Here is a 13,814-nt window from a genome sequence, read left to right on the forward strand (position 1 = left end):
AGACAAAAATGATTCAAGAAGATAATGGTAAATTGAACAAACTTCGTGACTTATTCAAAGTTTGCCAAGAGCCACCACCCATAAAATCTCTGAAAGCATGAACTGACCTCTTAGAGATGGTCCGAGGGTCCTGGGCAGCTTTTCCCTTCACATAGACGTATAATTTGTAGTGGTTTTCCTCATCAGAAAGGTAGAAAAGAATATTTAATAACGTTTTAATTTGAGTTCGAATCGAAATATTTATGGAATGGAAATAGGTAGGTATTAATGCCAACAGTTTGACAAAAATCAGTGGTTAGGATGTCATCTCGCAACTATGTTTGCTTCTGAAGACAACCCATGTAGTTGGCTCCCTAAAAACCATTTATTTTGTCAAAGAATCACAAGATTCACAAGGAATTAACGATGAAAATATGAATGTCCGAGTGACGAAAATGAATTTGCAAGACGAATTAAAAATACGTCTTGAGTCATTAACAAAACACGAGAACCATTGCAGTTTGCATTTATGAAAAACGTTCATTATTTTCTTGTTCTTGCACTCCTTTTGATTTCCTAAATCATCTCTGTGATAATACAACTAAGTGCCTAACCTATATTAATCACCTCTCTGATATTATATCTGTGATATTGTTTCAGTGATATATCGCCCAGAAGTGTTGATAAACATGAGGAAGTGTTTTTCTAGTGTTGTTTTTATCGATACGGAAGTTTTATTTTTGGAAACCCCCCTAACCTATATTAATCACCTCTCTGATATTATGTCTGTGATATTGTTTCAGTCATATATCGCCCAGAAGTGTTGATAAACATGAGGAAGTGTTTTTCTAGTGTTGTTTTTATCGATACGGAAGTTTTATTTTTGGAAACCCCGTGAGGTGAAGAACGTTGCAGCCATTAAAATTAAATGCCCTTACGAGAGTTTTAGTTAATGCCCTTATGAGAGTTCCGTTTAATTTGTTAACGCTTCCAATTATTACAGGGCCATGAACTTGACGCTCGTTTTATGGTTGGTTGGGATTGTTGGGACCATGGAAACTCCAGCGATAAAATCTGAATGTTTGATCATTGATGAAAACATAAACAAAATAATGCCTACTTCAGAATAGATTGTTAGAAATAGGTAGCATTCGTATGTAAGTGGTGTGGATGAGTTGTGGACAATAATTTATTATACAGTGAAATGTCATTTACAAACAACGACAAAAAGATATGAAAGTAAAATAATATCTATACCTACCCTTCATCAGATAGTCACATGCGAATTATCATTAACTGAAAAACTCTTCTTTAAAGAGGTTTGATAGAAGTGCTAACATCTTATCGTCCCGAAATCGAAGAGAGGAGGAACACAGGATAGGAGAAAGCCAGCCATTCCTTATCATTCATTTATCAATAACAGGAAATCATGCAATTCAAATAAACATCCCATGCAAGTTGCAAGTTACTCAGACACAGCACAAGGTATAACTTACTCATTGTTCGATCTACGTCCACAGCATCCTGTAGATTCTGCAGCACCTTCATCCTGATAGTTGACTCCTATCTCCTCACCAAACTCTTCATAATCTGGTTCTTCTCCACATATAGAGCATCGCTTGCAATCCCCATTCTCTGCCACTTTCACCTTGAGTCCCATGAATACTGGAGATGCCTTCAGATTCTCGTAATAGAATGGAGAAGTCGGAGTGAAACCTCTGGAGGACCGAGTCTCACTAGCATCAGCATTAGACGCTGCTACATTGGGAGTGATTGTCCTGAAAGTTCCATTCTTCTCATCAAGTTGTTCGTTAGGTGGCGTATTATTCCTAGAGCTCTGTCTACTATTCGAACGACTGGCAATGATATTTATATCTACCTACCAATTCAATCAGTAAGTAGGGTGGTATTCTTTTCTGAGTTTGAAGTTGTCAAGGATGTAGGTAGTTAATATGTATCTTAGTTATACCTACGTATAATTAGGCAATTTAATTGTAAGTTTAATTAGGCAATTACCTAATTAAAAACCACCCACAAAGAGAAATCAAACCTCAAAGGGAGGTAAAACAAAATAAAACTCCTATAGGTAGGTACGTAGGTAGGTATTAGGTATTATTTTTGTTTTGTGATTTCGCTGAGCCATCACGCTTCGCTGAATTATTTTTCCCATAATTACCTATGTATGTTTGATGCCTTTTCATTAAATTATTTCACTTTTTCTCGCTTATTTTCACTTTTTCTCTTCTCTTTCGTTTCTACCCATTCAATTCTAAGTCGCAGTTAAGTTATAGAAACGTCAACTGGCGTAATTTCTATTTTTTTTCTTTTTTTTTTAGAGATTTGACGGAGGGAATTGTAACTGCTAAGGTCTTAATATTATCGTCCCGAAAGCAAAGAGAAAAGACGGGATAGGAGAAAGCCAGCCGTTCTCGAACGAACCTTATCTGTTTAGGATAAAATTCGGCCCGAACGGAAATTCACCCCGTGAATTAGCGCTTTCAAAGCAGAGGCACTACCCTGCAAGCTAACTAGGCTGCCTAGCTTTTCAAGGTTTGATAGAGGGAACTGCAACTGCTAAGGACTAATCGTCCCTAAAGCACAGGGAAAAGAAAGGCAGGAAAGGAGAAAACCAGCCGTTCCGAGAACGTAATTAACTTTAATTAATTAATGATTGATTACCTCCAAGTTTAATGAAGGCCTGGCAATGATTTTCTCGATATTCTCCGCCACAGGGCTCCTCAGCTTTCGTTCCTCGTTCTTTGTCAAGGCAAAGGTTTGGATTTTTTCGTACGCTTTGTTCGGGATTTCGACTTTGAGTTTGGGCTTTATGTTTTCGTAAAACCCGACAGGCGTTTTGGGTCGATTGTCGATATGTTTTCGGATGACCGGGGGTTCGTTTACCTCTTGGAGGGTAGGTTGAGGCTTGGTGTCTTTTCGAATAGTACAGTTTTCCAGAAGGTTGTCATAAGGAGAGAGACATTTTGTCTCAGGTTCATTTGGCTTTTCATTGTGATCATCATAGTCGATGTGTTTCCGGATCACAGGTGGCTCATGTACTTCTTGAAGTTGAGGTTTGATGTCCTTTCGGATATGATCGGTTTCAACGGTCTTGTTTTCCTTTTTCGAATCCACATTTTGTTTTTCTTTGGATTGGCTTTGGAGTTTTACAAAATGTGTCCGATACTCGCTTGAGTTTCCCGGACAATTTTTCTCCATTTCTTTCCAAAATTTTCTTGAATTGTTAAATCCACTTGATTTAAATCCAACTGATTGTTTTTCCTGCAAGTTTGTTCTTGAGTTTGTCACGCATTCTTCATATCTTTTCTTGAAGAAGACACCCCTTGGATCAGTGAGTCTTTCGCTAGGTCTAGGAATGTGAGGTTTGGATAGGGTGCTTAAATTTTCTTCCGAGTGTCGTTTCCCACTGGCATTCCATCTAGTGTTCATAAAATTGCTCTTGCTTGAAGTTGATCTGTAATACTCTTCAAACTTTTTATTGAATTCGTTTTCTCTCTCCAACCTCTCTGGTGTCATGCATCGTTCTATTTGAGCTTCTATTGTTCTCAGTCTATTGAACATAGGATTCTTCTTCAGCTCATTATATGGTTCGTCTTCGTCTTCATCTTCATCAATGTCTTTTGCATCTTTCTGTTCTGTATTTTGAGATGCCTTGTGTGACTCATAAATTTCAGTTTTACCACTCCACTCCGCATTTGCAAAGTCTCTTTTTATAAGTTGATTAATCTCTCGTTGTGCTTCTTTTATCATTCGTTCAGAGCTTTTTGAGGTCCTCTTTCTCTCTTCAAGTTTCGACTGATAATTTCGATTGAAAAGAGAAGCACTTGATTTGGCTACTGAAGGGAGTTCTTTTGTAATGACGGATTTTACTGGTTCTGACTTTTCAGTCTTCTGTTTTTCTTGTTTCGACTCAATCATATTTTGATAGTATTTGGTAAACTGAGCATCAATATCGTCTTCATCTTCCTTTTCCTTTTTGGTGTCGCATTTTTTATTTTGGAACTCTCTATCGCTCGGTCTCCGCAACAAAGTTGAATTTGCCAATGGCTTGAATTCAAATTCTGGATCATTGTCTTTTTCATGTCCTTCTTTAGTCAGTTTCCTAAAACTTTCTTCAAAATTTGATGATTGTGCTTTTGTGTACGTTACGTTTACTGGATGTGCAATAGATCGCCCATTTATTTCCAAGTATTTATCTGCTGTTTTGTCAACAACTTTGCTTTCTATGTTAGATTTCTTGGAAATACTACTGCACTCGACATTTTGAGCTCGATTAACTTTCTCACTATCACCTTGATTATTTGGTTTACCTGCATTTCTTATGTTATTCACATTATTGTAAACAACATTATTAATGGTTTGTTCCTTGTGTTCAGTCTTACTGGATCTAATCCCATTTTGGTAAAGTCTCCCATTATCTTTTAGTATTTGACTAGAAAATCTGCTCGCATTGTCTACACATTTTCGATCGTTAAAAGCTTCTGCTGTCTCTTCAATAACTTTCTTCTTGATCTCTTCTAGAGTAGTCTTTCTTGAATTCAAACAATTCTTATGATTTCTCTGTAGTTGTGGTTGTTGTGGACTATGGAATTTGTTAGGATCAAGAAACTGATGGGGATATTTGAAGTTGAATTTGTCTGAACTTTGTTGTCCACCATGTCCTTCTTTAGTCTGTCTCCTAAAACTTTCTTCAAAATTTGATGATTGTTCTTTTGTGTACGTTACGTTTACTGGATGTGCAATAGATCGACCATTTATTTCCAAGTATTTATCTGCTGTTTTGTCAACAACTTTGCTTTCTATGTTAGATTTCTTGGAAGTACTACTGCACTCGACATTTTGAGCTCGATTAACTTTCTCACTATCACCTTGATTATTTGGTTTACCTGCATTTCTTATGTTATTCACATTATTGTAAACAACATTGTTAAAGGTTTGTTCCTTGTGTTCAGTCTTACTGGATCTACTAATCCCTCTTTGGTAAAGTCTCCCATTATCTTTTAGTATTTGACTAGAAAATCTGCTCGCATTATCTACACATTTTCGATCGTTAAAAGCTTCTGCTGTCTCTTCAATAACTTTCTTCTTGATCTCTTCAAGAGTTGTCTTTCTTGAATTCAAACAATTCTTATGATTTCTCTGTAATTGTGGTTGTTGTGGACTATGGAATTTGTTAGGATCAAGAAACTGATGGGGATATTTGAAGTTGAATTTGTCTGAACTTTGTTGTCCAGATTCAGTCATTTTGTCATGGAACTCTTCATTTTGAATTTCTATTTGAGATTGGAAAATATTGTCTTGTTTCTTGATGAGCTTGACCATGTCTTCTGGATTTTTCCAGACCAGTAGATCAAGTGTGGTTGAGGTTCCGTGTATGAGATCTTCAATGTCCCGTATGCTGAGTGCTGAACATTCGATGTTTTCGATCTTCAAAATGATATCCCCTGCTTGTAAGTGCTGATTTGCTAACGTACCAGGGCGAACCTGAAACCAAGATCATAAAATAATTTTATTAAAGGACGTTCCTAGGTATAAGCTATAAGTTAGAATATTTTATGCTAATTTTGAAGCACAGAAAATTCTCTTGACCTCAGAACATCTCACGAGATATTTTTATGGTCGCCTAGTAAATAGCAAGATTATGCAATGTGGCAAACGACGTATCTAGTATCTTGCAGAGTAGGTATTTTCACTTTGTTTTTGTAGGTACCTAGGTATTTGTAAAAAAAACCTACCTCTCTCCCCACATGTTTATGGGGAAAAACTTACCAAGTGTTTAATGTTTAATTCTCACCTAAGCATTCACAATCGTAACGGAAATGAAAATTCAAAACAACTAAAATTAATTGACGAATCACGTAATTAAAGGCTACACCATCCACCGTCCAAACTGAACTGTTCATAACTGACAATTATTTCAGTTCATTTTTCCCTCCCGTCCTAACGACTTTTGAACTCAACTGATTCTTATCAAAACTGATAAAACCAACAAGATTTGAACAAAAGAAACAAAGTGTAAACAAACTTATGGCCTTTGAAAATGAACAGTGCTCCTTGCTAGGGTTGGGACATCGATGTTTTGAAAACATCGATACATCGGAACAAAAACATCGATGTCAACATCGATGTTTTTCTTTCGATGGAAACATCGAACAAAAAAACTTACCAAGTGTTTAGTGTTAATTCTCACCTAAGCATTCACAATCGTAACGGAAATGAAAATTCAAAACAACTATTAATTAATTGACGAATCACGTAATTAAAGGCTACACCATGCACCGTCCAAACTGAACTGTCCATAACTGACAATTATTTCAGTTCATTTTTCCCTCCAGTCCTAACGACTTTTGAACTCAACTGATTCTTATCAAAACTGATAAAACCAACAAGATTTGAACAAAAGAAACAAATTGTAAACAAACTTATGGCCTTTGAAAATGAACAGTGCTCCTTGCTGAATAGAAAGAGAGAGTACCTGAAGAATTAGAAGAATACATCCAAATTTAGTTAAACCAGCTGAGTTAGCCTAGGTAGCGCGCCTGCCTCGTAAGAGCTAGGTCGCGGGTTCGATTTCTTCCCTGGGCCAACTTATCCTTGACAAGTAGGTAAGGTTCTTTCTCGCGGAGCGCCTGTCCTGATATGAAAGTAAGATAATATCTATACCTACCCTTCATCAGATAATCACATGCGAATTATAAATAACTGAAAAACTCTTCTTTAAAGAGGTTTGATAGAAGTGCTAACGTCTTATCGTCCCGAAATCGAAGAGAGGAGGAACTCAGGATAGGAGAAAGCCAGCCATTCCTTATCATTCATTTTATCAATAACAGGAAATCATGCAATTCAAGTAAACATCCCATGCAAGTTGCTCAGACACAGCACAAGGTATAACTTACTCATTGTTCGATCTACGTCCACAGCATCCTGTAGATTCTGCAGCACCTTCATCCTGATAGTTGACACCTATCTCCTCCCCAAACTCTTCATAATCTGGTTCTTCTCCACATATAGAGCATCGCTTGCAATCCCCATTCTCCGCCACTTTCACCTTGAGTCCCATGAATACTGGAGATGCCTTCAGATTCTCGTAATAGAATGGAGAAGTCGGAGTGCGACTTAGAAACGAAAGAGAAGAGAAAAAGTGAATTAATTTAATGAAAAGGCATCAAACATACATAATTATGGGAAGAAAAATTCAGCGAAGCATGATGGCTCAGCGAAATCACAACACGAAAATAATATGTACCTAGGTACCTAATACATACGTTAACGTACCTACCTACCTATACGAGTTTCATTTTCGTTTTACCTCCCTTTGGGGTTTGATTTTTCAACGTTGTGGGTAGTTTTTAATTAGGTACCTACCTAATAGAATTAACTCAATCATAATTATTAATGACCTACAACCAAGTCAAAAAATAAGACCACCCTATAACTTAGTAAATAGGTATTGTTATTTATTGATAGATATAAATACCATAGACGTTGCTACATTAGGAGTGATTGTTCTGAAAGTTCCATTCTTCTCATCAAGTTGCTCGTTAGGTGGCGTATTATTCCTAGAGCTCTGTCTACTATTCGAACGACTGGCAATGATCTTCTCGATATTTTCCGCCACAGGGCTTCTCAGCTTTCGTTCCTCGTTCTTTGTCAAGGCAAAGGTTTGGATTTTTTCGTACGCTTTGTTCGGGATTTCGACGGCCCTATAAATACGGCTCCGGCCCTATAAATACCTGATAATTAATTTTAAGTAGGTACCTACTTTGCAAAAGCAATTTTTTGCCAAATGTTTGTGTGATCATAACCTCGAACCACTGCACTGATCTAACCTTAGAATGATATTATGATTATTAAGAGGTCAAACTAATCAGCTAATCAAGTTACCTACCAATCACCAATAATTTGCGATTATTTTTTCTTGTTCTGTCAAATCAATGTCTTAAGTTTTGTCCATACATAGTCGATGGCCGTCGAATCTACATAATTATGTTGTTGAGGCAGTGTGGACGGTTTTAGTCATCGGCCGTCGACTATGTGTGGAGTTGTGGACACAGCTTTAGAGAAGCCTGGTAAGTAGGGAGCTTCCTAAATTGGGTCACAGGAAGTACCTACCTAACAGTCTAAATCTAAATAAGATGTGCAATTTTTTGACACCCGTAATGTTTTTTTGGCCCTTGTATCTGACTCATTGTGTTATACAGGGTGGACCAAGTCTTGTGACCAACAATTTGTGAGGTGGATAAAAATCGAATACGATTAGTCGACTATCTGAGAGGTACAATTTAAATTCGCTAAAATCATAAATAGAGATCTTAATTGTGTTAAACATGAATGACTTAAATGTTGTTTCTCGATTAAAAAATTGTGATGAATTTTATGACTTATTTAGACTCGAAGCACCAACCACGAATTCCCGTATCGTCCGTTCTAACCTCTACACAATTACTGAGGTTTGCCAAGCTATGAAAAAGAATGGGTGATTCACCCTTTAGAACCGATTTCTCTGATGCCATTTCTGTTTGTAGCAGTAATGCATGCCTAAGACTATCTTCAGGAATAAGTCAATACTTGATAAAAAAAAAAAATCACCTGCTGACTAACGTTTAAAAAATTCTCCAGAAGAATGTACATAGGTACTACCTAGTAGGTATATAATTGTACTACTTGCCTACACTGGGGAAAAATCTGAGGAACTGAATGAAATAATATAGAATTTTGAGCCACTCTGTATGCAATAAAAACGCACAGGGGTATCAAGAGGTAATTTAATTTTGGCAAAAACATATCTAAGAGGATAAGGGGGGGGGAGGGCAATCAATGCAATTTGAGTGATGCTTTCAAATTTGGGCCACTCAAATCTGTCCGTTCTATTTTCAATATCGGGGTTGATTGATTTCGTATTATTCGATCGAGATGACTCATCAGACTGTCTCAATTAAATAATGAATGCGAAATTTATTGAATTTATTATTGTGAACATGATTAAATTATTTTATTTTGTGTTTAGTCTTTGTTCTTCTCATGTATCAGATCTTTCCCTTCCTCCTCCTCCTTTTTCTTCTTTTGCGATATTACTACAATCAAAGTATATACATAACTTTGTGCACTACAACATCAACATAATTATGATATGAACAAAGCTGTAGGTTTAAACCTCTTCATGTGTCCAATGCTCTACCGATGTATATGGGGGTAATTTTTACCACTATGATTTATTCAAAGAAAAGAAAAAGAAATGAGAAAGCTGGTAAATAGGACAGTGAAAATTCGTTCGGTAACTTATTCGTGTGCTTCGGTGCGGACCGAAAAAAAGGACAGTGAAAAATCAGGCGGGAGAAATTTTTGAGAGAATTGCAGTTTTGAGACACCAACTTTAATGATCTCAAATAACTTGAAATGTCCTGTGGGAGTCCATATGGATGACATTTGAGACCGGTTGGTGTCTCCAAATTGCACATGTCTCAAAATAACCCCAACTCACCCTGCCTATTTATCGAAGTGGACAGCCACCAAATAAATAACACACGAATACAACGTCTCCAAAATATCTGATATTTTTGTCTCATATGAATTTATAAACATGTGACTCACATGTTACAGTGTCCCATCTTACATCAGTTAATACAACAGTTTATGTGACCCCATCTGTACCCACTACCCACTTTGACGTTTTCCGATTTTTCAACTGTCCCTTTGTCCTCTTTGGCCAGCCTCTCACTATCAGGTAGACCTGATGAGCACACTCACTAGCAGGTAGACCTGACAAGGGGACCTGATCAGGTGCACCTGATAGTGAGTGGCTGGCCTTTGTCGTCATCCTAGTTAGATCAGCACCGGAATGTTAATTATTTTCCCATTATACTCGTTAGTCTCAATAGACTATCTATGAATCTTTCCCCACTTTCACTTTGGGATTGCTCTATATTTTCCTTCTTCCCTATTACCTTCCTACTTCTTACCTTCTTGTTTATGATCAATTCTTTATCATTGTCCTCCTTACACTATTATCTATGAATCTGTCCCCGATTCCTCTTTCCCCCGTTTGTCCCTATTTTCCTCTTGCTCTGTTCGTCCTCTTTCAATGTCCGTCCTCATTCCTCAATCATCTCTTTGTAGTTTGTACCACTTGCTTTATCTCAGTTATACATCTGTCCTCATTTCCCTTTTGCTTTATTTTAATTACAAATGTATCTCAGTTTCCCCGTTCTCCCTTGAACAGTCCGTCCCCACATTCCCCATTACTCCGTCCCAACTTTCTCCATTACTTTGTCCCCACTTTCCCCGTTACTTCGTCCCCTGTATCCATTAATTCATCCCCACTTTCTCTATTATTCGTCCCCACTTACCCCATTGCTTCGTCCCCACCCTATGGGTCTCACAATCGAGTGACCGCCCGTCACCTACTCGTCTGAGCGCACTTTTTCTTCATCTCAGCGAAACATATTTATTCTCTTTTAAATCTCTTTTTCTCGGACTCATGGCATATTCTCTTTTAAATCTCTTTTTCTCGGACTCATGGCATATTCTCTTTTTTAACTCTTTCTCTCTTCTCTCTTTTTAAACTTTTTTTTCTCTCTTCTCGAGCTCATGGCCACCTCGAAATCTGCCGACGACTCAGCTACTCCGCTCAGAGTCCAAAATTGTGTCCAAGAATAATCTCGCTCCAACTTATTTCTGTGTACCGTGCTGTGTGTGCTAAGTGGTGGGCCGCGTTTAATACTCAGTTTTTTGTTCACTTAAAAAAAAAAAATTCTACAGAAAAAAGCAAATTTTTCACTCGTAAACAATCGATTTTCTCAAAAATTTCTTCCACTAACGATGAAAATTTTCTACAGAAAAAAGCAAATTTTTCACTCGTAAACAATCGATTTTCTCAAAAATTTCTTCCACTAACGATGAAAATTGTGCAACTTTTTACGTGAATTTCACTTTCTTCTGCCTTCAAGATTTTCTTTCTCTTTTCCTGCTGATCTTTTTCTTTGACGACTAGTAACGAAACGCCAATATGAGTTCGGATGCAATGAACGATTTCAGGTAAACAAATTTGTTCCCTTGACCAAGTGTCGATCTTGTGACCGTCTGCTTGTGTTTTGTCCACGGGAAAGCTTGTTTGTGTCCTTGTTGTTGAGTCTGTTATCCTTGAATTCGTATGTTCTGTTGTCCCGGTCTGTATGCATCTACCTATGCATACCTAGGAGTAGGTGTATCAGGGATTTGGATCCTTGCAGTGATTATTCCTGGTTCCCTGAGCTAAATTAACTCCAAACAATGTATAAAACAATTTGATATAATTTTATTGCCATTTTGCCGCAAAAAGGGAAAACAATATTTTGTTTCTTTAGCTATCTGTAACAGTTCTAAGGTAATGAGTGCTCTCTAATGGAAAAGGCCACTGGTTAAGTGGTTCTGTAATGGGTACGAAGAATTTGTAGTGGGTGAGAAGGTTCTGTAATGGGTACCCTCTAAGATGAGAAATCAGGCTCATCGTGTATGATCTAAAATCCAGATGACAGCCGTTTTTGCTTGCTCACTATAGCGGTGAGGTATTTACATGGGTTTTAAGTTTGTTAAGCTAACCATGTGTCCAAACCTGCAGGCTGATTGTGTCAAAGACTCAAACCACAGTGGACTTTGGATCTGGAGGTTGGTGATTCAAGTCCAAGTCAAGTCATAAAATTTAGCATAGTGTATTAAAAAGGGAACATTTGAGACAAGCATTTATGCTTAATACAATTAAAATTCCTTTTTTTATTTCTTCATATTTGGGGCTGGACGAACATTTTTTCACCTTTCAAAAAGGAGAATGTAGTTATGGCTCTGACCTATGATGAAAATAGAGTCTGAGGTCTAACCTTACCTTATCATACTCGAGTAAACACTGCGAGTTACATGTCCATTTCCATCATAAAAACACACATTTCGGTCCAAAATTCCAACTGCAAGGAAAAGAAAGAGATAAAATAGAAAGAATAAAATTATCAAGTCAGAATCAGAACGTCAGAAATTTGTGTTTTGACTTTTGAAGTGTTTATTTTTCACGGTAACCATAACATCGAAGAGAAGTTAGCGACAAATCTTTCAGACACTAGGGTGGAGGGGAAGTGAAATCAGATGATAAGGGGTTATATCGGACAACCAATGAAAAGCGAACATTACCGTAAACAAATGATTTCATTGGTTCATCACACTGATCATTTGATCACATGAAAAAAATCGACTGGAAATCATGAGCATTGATGTGAAGTTAGCACTGAATCTGTGGAATATGAAAACTTCCCCACTTCCTCTTAAAGCCGTTTGATAAAAAAAAAGGTTGACGGCATTTTTCAAATTTGATACCTAACGTTCAATGCCAACTTTCCAATTTCCGCAAATTTAATTTTGAAATCTCTTGAAAAATTATTCGTTTTAAGTTTTAATAGTTTTGTTCCAAACAGAAAGAATTAATTTTCTTCCATTGCGAATCATGGATGATGACAACTGTAAGTTTGATACTTAAAGGGCAGCGTTTCCAACTAGCGGCCCGCGGGTCACATGTGGCCCGCCAGACCATCTCTGTGGCCCGCGAAGCTTTTTGAGATTTGTACAAACTTAGGTACCAGTGTAGTTATCACTGAGTCATGGAAACTGACCCTCTTTAGTGTTCAGCTACAATTAGGAGAATACTTTTTGAAGAATTTCGCCTGCGGCGCTCAAAATTCGATCGGACTGCATTTCTAAAATTTGGGGGGGGGGGTGCTTCCCTATATACACATGTGGCCCGCAAAGTACCTCCCAATGGAGCATGTGGCCCGCATACACATGAAAGTTGGAAACCCCTACCCTATAGGTATTACCTACATATCCCTAAAACTTAGCTGTCTGAAGAGGCGAAAAGGCCAATGTCCTCTTCAAAGTCCCAAACTCAAATAAAATTAATAAGCACCTCATCCTAAATATAAAGTAGGTAACCCAGCTTAGCTATCACTTCAACAAAATGACACCAGTCAAAAAACTAAGAAAATGAAATGAAAATTAATTAATCCCCTTGATTAAAAAGTGTCACAGAAAAAAATGCAACTCTTCTGCTGAGACAATCCATGAGACATTAGGTACCTACCTACACTTATAGCATCATATACCTACGTACGATAGGTACATTTGTCGTACATAAGAGTACATAGGTACATACAGAACGTTCTTATATAATGATTACCAGAGGGAGATCTTTTGTGATCACAATGACTAAGCCCGAGCCATTTTGGCCGGAGCCCAACTCATGCGAAAAACCATGCAACTGGTAATTTTAAAAGTTACAACAATGAGTTCTTACAAATATGTATCGTTAAAAGACTTGGATGATCCGAAAAGTTTTCAGTCCAAATCAGTCACAAACATCACATCATCTGAGCTCATTCATAGAGCTATCCCATCTGGAGATGGTGGCGGGGAATACACGTCAAAGATTGAAAAGTCTTTCAGTGAATATGGAAACAATGATGGACAGACATCCTGGTAATTTTGTATTTGCTCTTTTTCTCGAAATAATTAATCGTAAAGATGAATAATTTATGTTCGTTCCGGGGATATTTCCCATAATTATGTATCTAAGTATTTTATTTGCCGAAAAATCATGCAAAATTTTGTGACTTATCTACGGATACAGAGTTGTTGCATGCAAAAAGGCGATAGTGCAGAAAATTTGGATGATGGTGCATTTCCATATCCCTGATTTCTAATACAACATGTCTACATTGTACATTTTGTCTAATACCAGTTCTGTCTACAGTCTACTAAGCTACTTTACTACTCCTTCTAATACAATCTACATTGTAAGC

General features: G+C 37.3%; 1 protein-coding gene across 2 annotated transcripts; it reads right to left on the reverse strand.

The window, feature by feature from the left end:
• Positions 1-1,340: 1,340 nt before the first annotated feature.
• On the reverse strand, positions 1,341-6,597 carry LOC108252263. 2 transcript variants are annotated; one of them, XM_026822846.1, is made up of 4 exons: positions 6,164-6,597; positions 5,210-5,481; positions 2,678-4,630; positions 1,341-1,835 (listed from the first exon to the last, which is right to left on the reverse strand). In XM_026822846.1, the coding sequence occupies exons 2-4, from the start codon at positions 5,317-5,319 to the stop codon at positions 1,472-1,474; spliced, it is 2,427 nt and encodes an 808-aa protein (XP_026678647.1). In that variant the 5' UTR covers positions 5,320-5,481; positions 6,164-6,597; the 3' UTR covers positions 1,341-1,471. The 2 variants fall into 2 exon arrangements, with proteins under 2 accessions (XP_026678647.1, XP_026678646.1); XM_026822845.1 differs by lacking the exon at positions 6,164-6,597 and adding an exon at positions 5,767-5,870.
• Positions 6,598-13,814: the final 7,217 nt, after the last annotated feature.

This window comes from Diaphorina citri, unplaced genomic scaffold (genome assembly GCF_000475195.1).
Source record: "Diaphorina citri unplaced genomic scaffold, Diaci psyllid genome assembly version 1.1 scaffold375, whole genome shotgun sequence".
Taxonomy (NCBI): domain Eukaryota; kingdom Metazoa; phylum Arthropoda; class Insecta; order Hemiptera; family Psyllidae; genus Diaphorina; species Diaphorina citri.

Excerpts from the sequence above, each read along its gene's own strand:
- LOC108252263 (XM_026822846.1), bottom strand. The coding sequence starts at position 5,319 with ATGGTCAAGCTCATCAAGAAACAAGACAATATTTTCCAATCTCAAATA. Across the intron at positions 4,631-5,209 it reads GGACAACAAAGTTCAGACAA|ATTCAACTTCAAATATCCCC; the intron begins ATTCAACTTCAA and ends AAGTTCAGACAA. Across the intron at positions 1,836-2,677 it reads ATCGAGAAAATCATTGCCAG|TCGTTCGAATAGTAGACAGA; the intron begins GCCTTCATTAAA and ends TATCATTGCCAG.